Raw genomic sequence first — 13,291 nt, forward strand, 5'->3', positions numbered from 1 at the left:
TGGAAAATGCATAAACCACAGTAAACAAGGTCAAAGAAGGACATTCCCTGGTGAAGCTCCTGGAGAGCAGCAGTAGAAGGAGCAATGCCACAGATGTATCCACCTGCTCATCACTGGCCTCAGTCACCTTCCCTGGACACAGGGTGTGATCCAGGGAGAGCTTAGTGAGGGCTCAGAGTAGTCCTTTGCCTGAAAACTTTTGGAATCTCTGATGTTGCACTGTTCAGTGAAACCAGTGGAGGCTGTGCATTCTTTGCCATGGCACTAAACCTGACCGTGTCATTGCTTCACAAGCACATTTCACCTCAAGGAGTGTTTGGAATATGGTGTGCCAAGGCCTGTGCAGGGAGGATGGGAATGCTGTAGGTTGAGGCTGGACATTACAAAAGCAGGTTTTTGGTCTGGCTGATGGGATGTTTCAGGAGCATGTGGTCCTGCTTGCAGCACTCACTGCACCGCTGGGAAACAGGCACGGAGCCACCAGTGCTGTAAACACAATGTACTCCTGCCCAGAGAACACTCAATTATGGGTCCAACCATGTCCCAGTGGCTGAGCAGATAGTTTTTGGGGTTTTGTACAAGTTCTCACTGCTTTTATGGTATTGTGGCATCTGTGGCCGCTTGTCTCCCTGTGCTGTGGTCTGCTGCCCTCTGACTTGTGCAGATCAAGCTGGAGTCATGCTGGGAGCTGTCAGGAATCCCTGACTTTGTGGTTTGGGCTCAAAGCAGGACACGAAATACACCCCTGCGCGCCCACTCAACGGTTCTGCTCTCCAGAGGTGGTTGGCAAATACTGGCCTTGGCGGTTTTAAAGGTGTCGTTAATCCTTCCCGGAATGCCAGGGCCCCGAGGGCAGGGCAGCCCCGGGAGCAGCGGGAGGGCCCGGGCTTTGGGGAGCTGGGAGTTCGCCCTGCTGTGCAGTGTCACGGCTCTTCACTAGAGGACAGCATTACACATGGCAAAGTGTCATTAGCACGGAACAGCGCCCGGAGAGATTTCTTAGGCATTATGTGCGTGCCAGGAGCAAACTGGGGTTGAGGTTACACGATAATTCCCTAGAAGTCGGGAGCCATCCAGTCAGGGGCGTTTAACACCGTGGCTTAAATCAGTGTCTGCAGACCTTGTCTCCTAAAATATCTGAAGGGTGATGCTGGGGGAGGCAGAGCCTGCTGGATAGGTAGGACAGGGAGACAAGGAGGAGTCTGCACTAAAAAAAAAAAAAAAAAAAGAGAGGGAAATTTTTGCATATCAAAACTGTTGCAGCAGCTGGTGGGATGCCCAGTGGTGAAGGTGAGGGATTTAGGATGGGTGTGCCCTGGATGATGGCTTTGCTGGAGAGAGGAGAGGAAGGGTGGTTGGAATAAGCAAGCACTGCTCCCGCCCACAGCAGAGCTGTGCAGGAGGGCAGGACTGCTGCTCCATCCTATTGCTGCTCCATCAGCCCCTGTGGGGACAGAGGCTCCCACAGAGCAGGCACTGGGAAATGGAAGATAAGGAGGCTGGGCTGGGCAAAAAGGAGGGAGCTGCAGCTTTGGGGACCACCTTTGTGCAAGCGGGACCTTGATGCTGTGGCACTGTGTGGCCTCACAGGACTTGGGCACTGCTCTTCATGCTGCTTGTGTTTGGTTGGGTCTTAATTATTATTGTTTTATTTATTATTTGATTATTTTAGGGGTTTATTCCTTAGGGAAAGCCGCCCTTGAGTGACGTGTGAGCAAAGCTGTGGCAGGATTCTTACTTCCTTCAGGTTGGTTGGTGAGGCAGAGAAAGCTGTTGACTGTCCTGGTCTGAGGGAAGGCAGGACAGGAGCAGCTTTTCTGGGAGGTCCTGCTTCTGGCTGGAAGCACCCTGGGATCACAGAGCTGTGATAACTGTGCTAAATATCAGACAGGCCACTGGATCCAGTAGCTGTGACTGATCTCACCTGCCCTCAGCAGTACCAGGTGGCAAAGCTCATCCCACCTCTCACTGTGACCTCCCTCCAGGGCCTTCCTGCAGTGCTGTCAGTGTTCCAGAGGCTGGGAGAACAGCACCTCTGAGCAAGATTGATGCTCTTTGTCCCTCCCCCTGCTGCTCCCTAATTCAAAGGGAAGAAGCCCTGGAGCTGCTCTGACCTTGGAGAAGGGATCAGGGGAGGATGGAGAACTTCCATTCCTCGTTGCCCCCTCTGTCACCTGCTGCTTCTGTGCTTGGGAGTAACAGCATTCCCTGAGTGGGGGATCCTGTGACCCTGCCGTGGCTGGGCCTGGAATTCCCCAGTGACCCACATGGCACGTGCAAAGGAAGCTTAATGCCACGAGTGTGGCTCAGCTGTGAGACCAGAGGTCTGTGGAAAAGTGCAATGTGTGTTAGTAAGTGCAGAAAACACAATGAGAGCTGGAAACATGGAAGCTCTTATTCCCAGTTTGTTGTGCAGATAAACCCTTTAAGGACATGTACAAAGGATGTTTGGTTTGTTCAGGGTTCTCTGTTTCCTTTTCGGGAATCTCTGATTCCTGCCTTCTTTGTTGTTTTACAGCTGGAGAACTTGGTACAGTTCCACTTAATCTCTCCTGCCTCGTGCCACTGACACCTGAGAATGCCCTTAGGATTCCTTCAGGCTGCGTTCCTGGCTGTCCAGGCTGCTCCAAAGCACCAGACTTACCCAACTGGGTCCATCAGGGCTGGGAAGGAGGGAATAAAACATGCAGCTGGCTGCCGTGGCACAGTGAGGGGGCTGTCCCCCCTGCTCAGAGAATCTGTGCTACCTCTGACAGCCTCTTGTCCCTCTTGAGCACTGACAAGTGCCACACCCCAGCTTTTATAGGAGACAAGGATGACGTCCCACTGTGTGTCTGGGAATCCTTTCCAGCCAGAGTGGCACAGTGATCTCCACTGCTGATGAGCTGTGGGGCTCTGCCTCTGACCAAAATAACCTTACCCATGTTGGACCTTTCAGAAGCCACTCCTGGGGAGCCAGTGCCCATTGGCCACCAGAGCCCCTCTCCTCCTTTGCTGCCCACACGGAATTCCTTCATTCCAGGGTCAGGAGCAGGGACTCCTTGGCCCTGTTTGCCTTTAACCTGTTCTGCTTTGGGTCACTTCCCTGCAGCCTCGTCACTACAATGCCCCCTCTCCCACCTCTCCCATTCTGTGTCCCACAGTGTCTGCCACAGACTCAAGTGAGTCCGGAGAGTAGTGCAGTTCCTCGGGACTCTGGGAATGTTTTATTTCCTCTGGGGAATTTCCAGCTGCTCTGCTGGTCTGTCTCACTTTCTGGATGACGTTCAGAGGAGCCCGTAAGAGGAAGGCTGGACAGTGCAGCGATGGAGTGAGTTCCTTTCCCGGGATATCTGGCCCATCTCGCAGAGGGGGCAGTCCGCCTGCGGCCAGGGCCGGGCTGCTCGGGACCGCAGCTGCCGGAGCAGCCGGAGCGCTGCTGGCAATGCCTGCACTCCCTCAAGAGAACACTTAAGGAAGTTGAGCTGCGGAAGTGGAGCGAGCCGGGTGCCTCACGAGCTCCGCTCCGAGGAGCGGGTCCCTCCGGAGGCACAGCGGGTGCCTGCCCGCCTGCCCACGGGCACCTCGGCCACCGCCTGCCTCGCTGGGTGCCCGGGGGTGAGGCTCTGCTCGCCTGGAGAGCTGCTGATTTACAATGCAGATTCCTCGCTCCCTGCCCCTCCTGAGCTGGGCTGGGATATAAGAGGCTGTTTGCTCTCCGATGCCAACAGTGGCCATGGCAGAGCGCCCTGCAACGTGAGAGGCACAGATAGAGCAGAGGGGCCGAGCGGGAGCGGAGTGTGCGGCTGCCCTTGCTCCTGGAGGCTGAGGAGCACAGCAGCGGGACCATGTCCGTGCTGACCCCCGTGCTGCAGCCCCCCGAGGTGAAGGAGTACCTGTGCAAGGGCGAGCGCTTCATCAAGTGGGACGATGTGAGTACTGGGGCTTGGCTTCCCCACACTGTGTGTGCGGTGGCCCTGAGACACAGTGGTGTGGTCAGGGTTTGTGGGGAGCCTCAGTGTGCTGGATGGGACGTTGTGTGTCCCACCTGAGAGCAGAGATCCCTGCGTGGGGAGAGGGAACTGGGAAGAACAGGAGAGCTGAGGGCTAAAATCAAGGGCACTGTGTGTGAGGGGTTGGGATGTGGAGGCTGCACCTCTGGTTGGGGACGATGGAAGCAAACGAGTGAGTGTGCAGTGGGTCTGCGTGTGCAGCACTGGGGTGGGACCCAGGGTCCACCCTTGGGGAGGATCCCGCTGGGATCTCCCTGGGATGAGAGGCACACACATCACCTTTGGATTGTCCGGAGGAGCCTGAGGGGTAGGACCTGCTCCAGAGCTGAAAGGGCTCACTGTGCTTTGCAGACAGAGAGGAAATCGGGCTCCAAGTTGCTTCCTCTTATGGCCCTATTGCTTGAGTGGAGCAGGGGGCCGTGGCCTCCCACGCCTGCCCTGCTCCTGGCTCTGGGAATTCCCAAGTGGCAAAGGGCCTGTGCTTTGACAGGGCTGGAGCCTCGGGGGTGCTGCTCTTTCCAACTCTGTGTCCTCTTTACCTTCAAAGCAGCCGGTTTGCAGTCCTGCCCTCCTGTGTGAGGGGAAGAAAGTGAGGAGCAGAAGTTAATTTGAACGTAATGGTTCTCACCGTTGTAAGGAGGCAAAGGAGTGTGTTCACCCCAGTACCCACACACCTGAGCAAGAGGTGGATTGTCTGCTGTTGAGCAGGGATGTGAGAAACGGGGGGAGCCCAGGTTGTGGTTATTCACCAGGATCTGGGGACACGGTTGTTGGCGTGTTGCAAATGAGATGATTAGAAGGATCCTCCAGCAGCAGTGCAGGAGGGATTAGTGCTTTTGTGGGTGTGAAGCTGGAACAGAGTTTGAAGTCCCAAGGCAGTGTGTGGGGGGGTAGATCACTTGCGTGCAGCATCAGCACAACGTCCAGGGCACCAAGAAATGAGAGGGCAACGTGCTGTGCAGCTGACAGAGGGGATGTGTGCTGAGGAATACAGGTTGGAATATCACTACCAGTTATTCCACTAGCAGTACATAAACAGGAGGATGACACCAGGGTCCAGTGGAAAGTGCAGCCTTCCCCCTCCTTCCCGTGGGCCCACTGCCTGCAGGGTGCACTTGGGGCTTCTTGGAATTTGAACAGGGATCTGGTTTCTGAGAATAACAGTAGCCAAAGTTGTCTCAAATTGCTGCTGACTTTGTCCTTGGTCCTTGGAGGCCATTCTCCCCAAAACTTGAAGCTGTTAAGTACTTCATTGGGAATTGCTGGGATAGGCTCCCTTGAAACCTAAGGTGGGCCAAGTTGGGCTTCCAAGCCCCACCAAGTGTTTATTTGCTGCTGTAACCACTGGAGTTCGTGAGCTTCATTTCTGCCTGGATCTTTCCTTAAAGTTTACAAATTTGTAAACATTCCTAAAAGGTTGCCTGAGCTAAACAGTTTGGAGGCTTGGTCTCCACCAATAACAAAGGCTTCTCCATAAGTGGGCTGTTCTGGTCACATTGCTCCATCACATCGAGCTTTCCCAATCCAGGGTGAGAGCAGGCTGCAGAGGATGATGGGGAGAGCTCCAGACTGCAGGATTGCTGTGCTTTAGAACCCCTGAGTGTTGGTTTTCTGTCTCTCTTTGAGTTGACCTGGCCATGCTGTTGGCAACAGTTTGGAACTCCTTCCACAATAAGTGGGGCAGAGGAGTGAAGGTAGATCAGATTGGGCTCTTACATCACTCTGTACAGTTTGGGACTAGACTGGGGGCTTCCAGCAAAAAAAAGCAAACCCACACTGTTTCTACAGAGTCCTCACCTTGTCCAGCTTTTGTAAGCCATTGTCTGGAGGAGAGGGCAGTGGATCCCTGATGGGCAGGGCTGTTCTGACCTGGCCCACAGTTCCTGCAACACCTTGGGGTAAGGAGCATCTCTGCTTTGGTCAGCACCCAGCAAACTGCCAAGCAGGCTGAAGAGGACATGGACAGTAGTTTAGTTCAAGAACCAGCTTGGGAACCCTTTCAGAACCCCAGGGAGGGCACAGAGTAGTAGGTGACCTCTTAAGTGGGGCAGATGTGTGTGGGTTTGCTCTTTGCTGATTCTTACCCCTTGTAGTAGAAGCAAAACTGTTCCTATCTCTGCAAGACTCTGGATGACAGCATTTTAGCAGACACTGCTTGCTTTCTGCCCAGAGTCGAGCCCCACATTGTGAGCAGCAGCCAGTGTGGCTGCCAGACCATCTTCTGTAGAATCCTTATTCCTTTTGCTGCCAGGAACCCCCTGTAGGAGACCCTGCCGGCACCCCAGGCTGGCACAGCCCTGCTCAGGAGCCTCCCTGCAGCCTCAGCTGACCTTCAGAGCTGCTCCATGGCAGATAAGGCTAATCTAGAACATGGCACAATGCTCTGGGTAGGAGCACAGTGCCTGTGCTGCTCCTCATGGCTTGTGGCCACGTGTGCAGGGAGCCAGCCAGGAACTCTGGGGACGTGGACATGGTACTGGGCAGGTCAGTGCTGTCCCAGAGCTCTGGGGACATGGACATGGTGCTGGGCAGGTCAGTGCTGTCCCTGAGCTCTGGGGACATGGACATGGTGCTGGGCAGGTCAGTGCTGTCCCTGGAACAGCAGAACAACAACAAGGAGTAAGAGGAGCACATGTGATGCGCTGTGCAATGAGCAGCTCATCATAAACAAAGATATCTGGAACTGGAGGTCCCTGGAAATACTTTGGAATAAAGAATGAGTTCAGTGTCAAACTGACAAACCCAAGTGACAGGTACAATGTCCAGATTTCATTACTGGTTTCATCTCAGCAGCTGGGTGTTTCAGCTTCATGAGTTGAATTTGGAGCCTTCCCAGAAATGGCTCGTAGGCCTTATGATCCTGTCTTGTGTGGCACCAGAGGGCAAGTGCAGTGAGGAGTCTTCTACAATGAGTGAGTGAAGGGGCTGGGACACACAGAGGCACCAGGAATCCTCATCCCTGTCTCCAAAGAGCTCACACTGATTCTTCTCTTAGCACAGGCTTGCACAGGAGATGGGAATGGATCTTATCTTGTGGGTGTCTCCACAGCTGCTTCTTCCACAGCGTGTGCACAGCCAGTCCATGGGGTTGTATTTGCTCTGGGAACCTCATGTCCTATGGTGGGTTCTCCAGTTCACCCCAGATGCCAACCTTCTTCCTGTGTTTTTTTTTTTTGATCAGGAAACAGCAAGTGCTTCTCCCGTGATTCTCCGAGTGGATCCGAAGGGCTTTTACGTGTACTGGACCCATCAGAACAAGGTGAGCTCTGACACTGCACCCCTTGGGCTCCAAATAGCCCATCAGGTCTGTGTGAGATGAAAACACCCCAAGTGCTGAGTCCTGCACTCAGGAACAAACTGCCCCAGCCATTCCTCTCAGCAGGAACACCCCACAGGGGTGGGAGTTATTCTGTGGCAGGTTGTCTTCCCAGTGCCAGGACAGAGCAGGAGGTGAGGCTGTGAGCGTGGCCTTTCCCTGCCTGGCACACTGGCATCTCACTCCTGCAAAGCTCCTTGGGTGTCCTTCAGAGGGCTTCGTGGAGAACAGTCATGTTGAAATCCCTGTCACCCAAAGGGTTCTCCCAGCCTGGACAGTGATCCATTAATGACTCACTGGGGCTTTAGACATTGTAATTAAAAAGCCCAGAGCAGTGACCATGGTGCTGTGGTGCCCACGTGCTGTCTGGAGGGTGGGGAGTGCCCAGGGTGCCGTGTCCTCACCGCTGGAGCAGAGCAGGGGCCACAGCTGCTGCAGGGGAGGGAGAGGCAGAACGAGGGAAGAGTTCAGTTCCTCACTGAGGAGCAGCAGCGAGTGGTGGGGAGCTCTGGCTGAGGGAGGTGGAAGGCTGGGCTCACTTCTGCTTTCCAGAGCAGGGCTGTGGTTCAGCTCCACTTCCTCCCCCTGACCTACATGCCAAGGCAGATGCAGAGGCAGAGACGGTCCTGCACAGGCCCTGGCCAGGGACCTGAGGGGCTTGGGGGAGCTCTGTCTTTCCAGGAGGTTGTACCCAGTGCCAGCTGGGCCAGGCACTGCCAGAGCCGTGTCCTCCAGAGCAGTGTCACGGGGCTGGGGACTGTCACACCCCTCGAGATGTCTCTGTCACTCCCATCCCCCTTTCAAGGTCCGCTCTGGGCAGTAGAATTTCTGCTGTAAGGGTTCCAGCAGGGAGAAGTGGAGCACAAAGGGAGGCAAAGGGAGCTGGTGTCGCCATGGAAAGGGAGATATCTCACTGGGATACCTGGAAAAGGGGCTGGGGGAACGGGGGAAAGCTGCCACGAGGGAACCCAGACTTGGGGGGGGTGTCTCACATTCCTGGAAAATGCTTTTGATTAACTCCTAAAGTCAAGTGAACTGCTTTTGCACTAGGGATTCAGAAAGGAGTGGGATTAGGAGTAAAATTCCCGTCCTGCTGAACAATAAAATGGGGATACAGCCAGAAGACATGGTATCCACATTGTTCTGTGTTGGGATCTTGGAAAATAATATTATCTGCTGCAACAAGTATAATTTGTTCTCCAGACCCACAGTGAGAAGAAAAATTAGTAACAGAGGAAGGAAATTCAGGTTGGATATTAAAAGAACAAACAAGAACATGACAACAAGCCAGTAGTGGGGATGTGGAGGGGCTGCCTGGGGAAGGCTGTGGAGAGTCTTCCATGGGAATTGCTTCCCTCCCTGCCTTGTTCCTGCTGGGGCAGCTCTTCTGCAGGGAAAAGCACTGGCTCAGACCTGCCTTGCAGCTTCTGGGGGCTCTGAGATGGAGTGCTTCCTTCCTCCTTTGCCCTTCCTCATCTTCCTTGTCCTTGTTCTCTTGTAGGAAATGGAAATTCTGGATATCACCAGCATCCGAGACACCCGAGTGGGGAGGTTTGCCAAAATCCCCAAGGTGAGTCCACAGCTTCTTTCTGTCTGATGTTCCTGTGGCAAAGACAGGGCTGCCTGGGGCGTTGGCGGAAGCTCAGGCAGCTTGTCCTGGATTTCTGTGGGAAGAAGGTGGAGGGGATCTTACCTCCTCGCATCACAACTATGTAAATACAGAAAAGCCATCTTTACTCCTGTCCCTGAGCTCCCCGGGGTCCTCTGTGCACCCAAAAGAGGCACTTCTAGACTATGGTAGAGGAAGGAATATCAACAATTCCCTTTCCAAGTGCCCTGTTGCCCTGGGAAGTCCTGCTGGAGACTGTGATGCTCCTGCACTGAGTCACTGGAACTGCTCTTGTGCAAGGATGCACAGGCTGGGTCAGGGCACCCCCAAACCTGCAGTTACAGCGAGATTCCAGCCCTGTGTACTGGGATTCTTCCCTTTAAAGGGAAGAAAATGCACTTTCAGAAAAAACAGTTTCTTTCTTTTTTCTCCCCCCCCCCATAGTTTGACATGGTCTGCTTGCAGGGTGGCACATGAAGGGAAGCACGTGATCAGGGCTTTGCTCTTGGTCTCAGCTGTAATTTAAGCTTCCTGCAGCAACGTTGTCCTTGTTAGGACTTCTTTCCTGGGACTGTTTTTTGGGTTGTTTTGAACTTTTCCATGTATGGAAAAGGCAAGCAGAAAACTGCAGTGAAGGTGGAAAGGAACCAAAGGAGTAGAGCTGGTGGCTCCTGTGCTGACACAGGTGACTGTCTAAGGCACAAGGAGAAGGTTTTGCAATATCTGCTGAGCCTTTTGCATAAGTCCTGCAGCTGTTTTCTCAATCTGCTCTGAAAATGTCTGTTCAGAGCTCCCCGAGACCAGTATTTCTCTAAACACCATGTCAGGTGGGTGCTGAAGGCACAGCAGAGCTCAAGAACAGCACCCCTGTCCCTAAAAGTCATAATTCCTTCTAAGAAATTGGATTTCTCCTTGAAAATTCACTTGAATGGAACATATTTGAGTTTTCAACGCACCTAAAACTTTGTCTGCAACTTGTTTTGTGGGAAGAGTGTTTGAAAAAAAAGCTCTCTGGATGTTGTGTTTTCATTTGGGAGGATAAAATATTTGGGGCTGGTAGAGTTGGTGCCACACTCTGGACAGGATCCCTAAGGAAAAGGCCAACTTAAAGGAGAGGTATGAGATAGTATTTTCTGGGATAGTAAACTATGAGGAATAACCTGTTTACAGAATGAATTGGGCTTTGATGTAGGTGATAAATTGCTGGTGGAAGTCTTGAGGCCACGAGTGGATGTCCTGGTGGCAACAGGCAGGAGAAAAATGTCCTAGATTTTAGCAATTAGTTAGGGAAGACTAATTGGAGGCTGCCAGGAGAAGTCAGAGTTTGCCAGTGGTACTGAGTTATTTGGGGTAATAAAGTGATGCAGATTTGTAGGAAGACCTTGAATTGCTGATTGACTGGATGATCTGGTGAGTGATAAAATTCATACAGATAAAAATCAGGCAGTGCAGACAGAAAAAAATCCCTCATCCTTCTGCAATAACCGACCCTGAGGTAACTTGGTACTCAGACACTCCATGGGTGTGTGGTACAATATCAACACTGTTCAGCAGGATTGCCCCAAAAAAGTAAATTGTATGTTAGGAATGATAAGGAAATTATTAGGAAATCCTGCTGCTGTGTGCACCCCCAATGCACCCATACTTCTGGGCTGTTCTAGTGTCCTAGAACGAGGGAAGAGATGGAAAAGGTAGGGAAGAGCAGCAGGATTAATAAAGGAACCAAGTGGCTGCTGTGGGAAGAGCATGTGAGTAGGAGGGACTGTGATCTGGCAGAAGGGAGAAGGTGAGGGGGATGTGGAGGAGGATTGGGAGTGCTGGAAAACCAGGAGTTGAATGGAGGAGATGAGCACGAAGCACTCACTCGGTGTTTGAAGCAGCTCCTCAGGGTTTCTTCCAGTGTGAGAGTCCACATCCAGGGGAGTTTTCCAGAGGCGGGTGTGGCACAAGCAGGAGGTGCTGCTGTCCTGCCTGGTGCCACCGTGCCATGGGATGCTTCCTGCCCCAGCCCTGGAAACCTCTGTGAGTGCAGCAAGTCGGGATGAGAAGGAAATGCCCTTGGGGGTTGCTGAATGTGAGCTGGTGCCTCTGGCTTGGGAAGCTGCTGCACCCCGGCTCGCTGGGAGCTGCAGGGAGGTGTCAGGGAGGGGTCGGTGCATTCGCCCTGTCCCTGTGCTTTTCCCTAGGCCCTGGGTCTGTGTCTGACGGGGGAGCTGCCGTGTTGCAGCCATTGTAACAGGCCAAGGATGGTATTTTACAGTCTGGGAATTGGCTACAGCTCATTTTTGATGAACAAGGAAGCAAAAGTCAAGCACCAAGGGATTTATTAAGTATTCGATTTATTAAGTATTCTCAGCAGGCAGAAGTGATGCACTTGATGACAACCTGTGCTGTGAAAATCCCGAGTGCTTTTTGAATTCTGCATTTCACAGGGACCCTTCGTTTGAAATAAGTCCCCTCTGTATTTCAGGGAGATTTCTGGCATTTCTGTGACAACATGTGGTCAAATGCACTAAGCTGGCTCCTTATCCACCTTTCCCATAGGGGATGCTGGGAGGTCTTGTGTGGGCACTGAAAGAGATGTTGAACCAGCGTGGTGGGAGATGTGTGCCATCCAGGCCTGGAAAATTCTTATTTACATGTGGCTGTGCTGTCCATGATGCTTCTGGCTCAGAGCCCTCAGGGGTGTGTTCAGCTGCCTTTCCCCAGAACAGAATTTCACAAAGGAATGCAGAAAGCAGGGAAAATGTCTTCACAGGAACCACCACACCCTCCACATGGGGCAGCTGTGTCTGAGGCATCCTTACAAAGGGTATAAACATGGTGTGACAAAGCAAAGTCTGGTTTGGGGTGAAAGAATGTACACAGTGCTGTGTTCCCTGCTACGGAATGGAGGCTTGGAATGGTTGTGGGGTAGAACTGCTGACTTAACACAAACAGTTGTTTCACTGGCTAAAAGTGGAAGAGAAAGGGCTGATGGATTGTATTTAGGACAAGGAGAACAGGATCACAGCTGTAGGAAGAGCTTTGGGTAGCACCAGTAGCAAATGGAGCATCCTTTCCCCTTCCCTTTAAGTGATTCCATAGTAAATCCACAGCTGCTCTGAGGAAAAGCTTGTGGCCTGGTTTTCCTACTGGACTGTGACTGAGGGAATTCCAGAGGAAGGAAAGTGCCCCTGCTTTCCTCGGCAAGGGGCCGTGCAGGTTTGGGCTGTGGCTTGAGGGTGGAACATGCCCTGAGCTCTCCAGCCCCATGGCAGTGATGTGATTCTCCCTGGGAGTGGGGTTCCCTGTGGATGTGGGGAGTTCCCTGCTTTCAGTAGCACTTTCCCACCACTGCTGAGCAGGAGGTTTGGGGTTTTCCTTTGTGACCTCCACACACAGCAAGAGGAACGACACCGAAGCGCCCCCACGGAAAACCATTTGAGAAGAGCCCTGCTCCCTCCCGGCACGGGTCACGGACAGGCCCCATCCCAGGGCAGCGGGGTCTGGGCAGCAGGACATGTCCAGTGCAGCATGGAAAGGGAGTCACTGCGGGCTGGCAGCAGGAGGAGCCCCCTCCCAGTGGGAATGCTGCTCTCCTGCCCTCCCAGCCTGCCAGGGTTCCCCTGCTCCCTGCTGTGGGAGCTCCTCCCAGAGCTGCTCCGTGGTTTTCCTTCACAGAAAGTTTCTCTTGAGAGACGGGGCAGAACGAACCTTGGCGTGTGTTCAAGAGCACTGGAGATAAGACTGAGCAGGGCCTTTGAAGAGCCAGGAGACAAGATAAAAGCTCTGGAGTGCAGTTCAGCACCGACACAGTCTGTTATTTACACTCAGGTCTGTGTTTGCCTTTCGGTAACGAGGGACAACAAGGGCTCCCCCATTTTGGGGGGTTTTGGAGGCACCAAGACCCCAGAACGCTGATAGAGAATGTAATAATAATTTAGGCCAAAATCCAGGATGTTTTAGGTCAGACTGCTGTGCTGTTGGCTGCTCCTTGGGGTTTGTTTAGATGTTTCAGGAGGCGTTGGCTTTGAGACAGGCATACTTCTCATAGGAACAGAAGTTGTACTTTCTGACTGTTGCCAGGATGAACCAGCTCTGTCCTCCATCCACATTCTGGTGTCGTTGAACCCAGAGGTGCAGCCTGAACTGAACATGTGCAGGGAGAAAATGATACTGAGAGATGTCACACACCATGTTTTGAGATGATAAAGTAGGAGCGAGTGGGAACGTTTAGGAACCACCAGGAGCAGCCACAGTGCCCTCGGAGCTGAGCCGTGGGCTGTGAGCCATGGGCTGTAAACACTGTGGGTGGTCAGTGGTTCTGCTGCAGCACAAGGGATGGGGCAGCTCTGGGACTGGGATTCAGCAACGTGTGTGAGCCCAGGATGG

General features: G+C 53.1%; 1 protein-coding gene across 4 annotated transcripts in view; it reads left to right on the top strand.

Annotated features, from left to right (window-relative positions):
- Positions 1 to 13,291, top strand: part of PLCB2 (phospholipase C beta 2) — a 49,283-nt gene that overhangs the window by 5,092 nt on the left and 30,900 nt on the right. For 2 of the 4 annotated variants that reach the window (XM_017837980.1, XM_017837978.1), the window contains exons 3-4: positions 7,174 to 7,251; positions 8,810 to 8,878. Coding sequence is in view for 2 of the 4 variants with exons in the window: in XM_017837978.1 (XP_017693467.1) it covers positions 8,813 to 8,878 (66 nt within the window). In the remaining 2 variants the exon portion in view is untranslated. Of the gene's footprint in view, positions 1 to 3,529; positions 3,912 to 7,173; positions 7,252 to 8,809; positions 8,879 to 12,580; positions 12,734 to 13,291 lie in introns of those variants that run through there. The other 2 variants (XM_017837976.1, XM_017837979.1) reach the window with 2 other exon arrangements.

Source organism: Lepidothrix coronata, unplaced genomic scaffold (genome assembly GCF_001604755.1).
Source record: "Lepidothrix coronata isolate B3197 unplaced genomic scaffold, Lepidothrix_coronata-1.0 Scaffold319, whole genome shotgun sequence".
NCBI classification, from domain to species: Eukaryota; Metazoa; Chordata; class Aves; order Passeriformes; family Pipridae; genus Lepidothrix; species Lepidothrix coronata.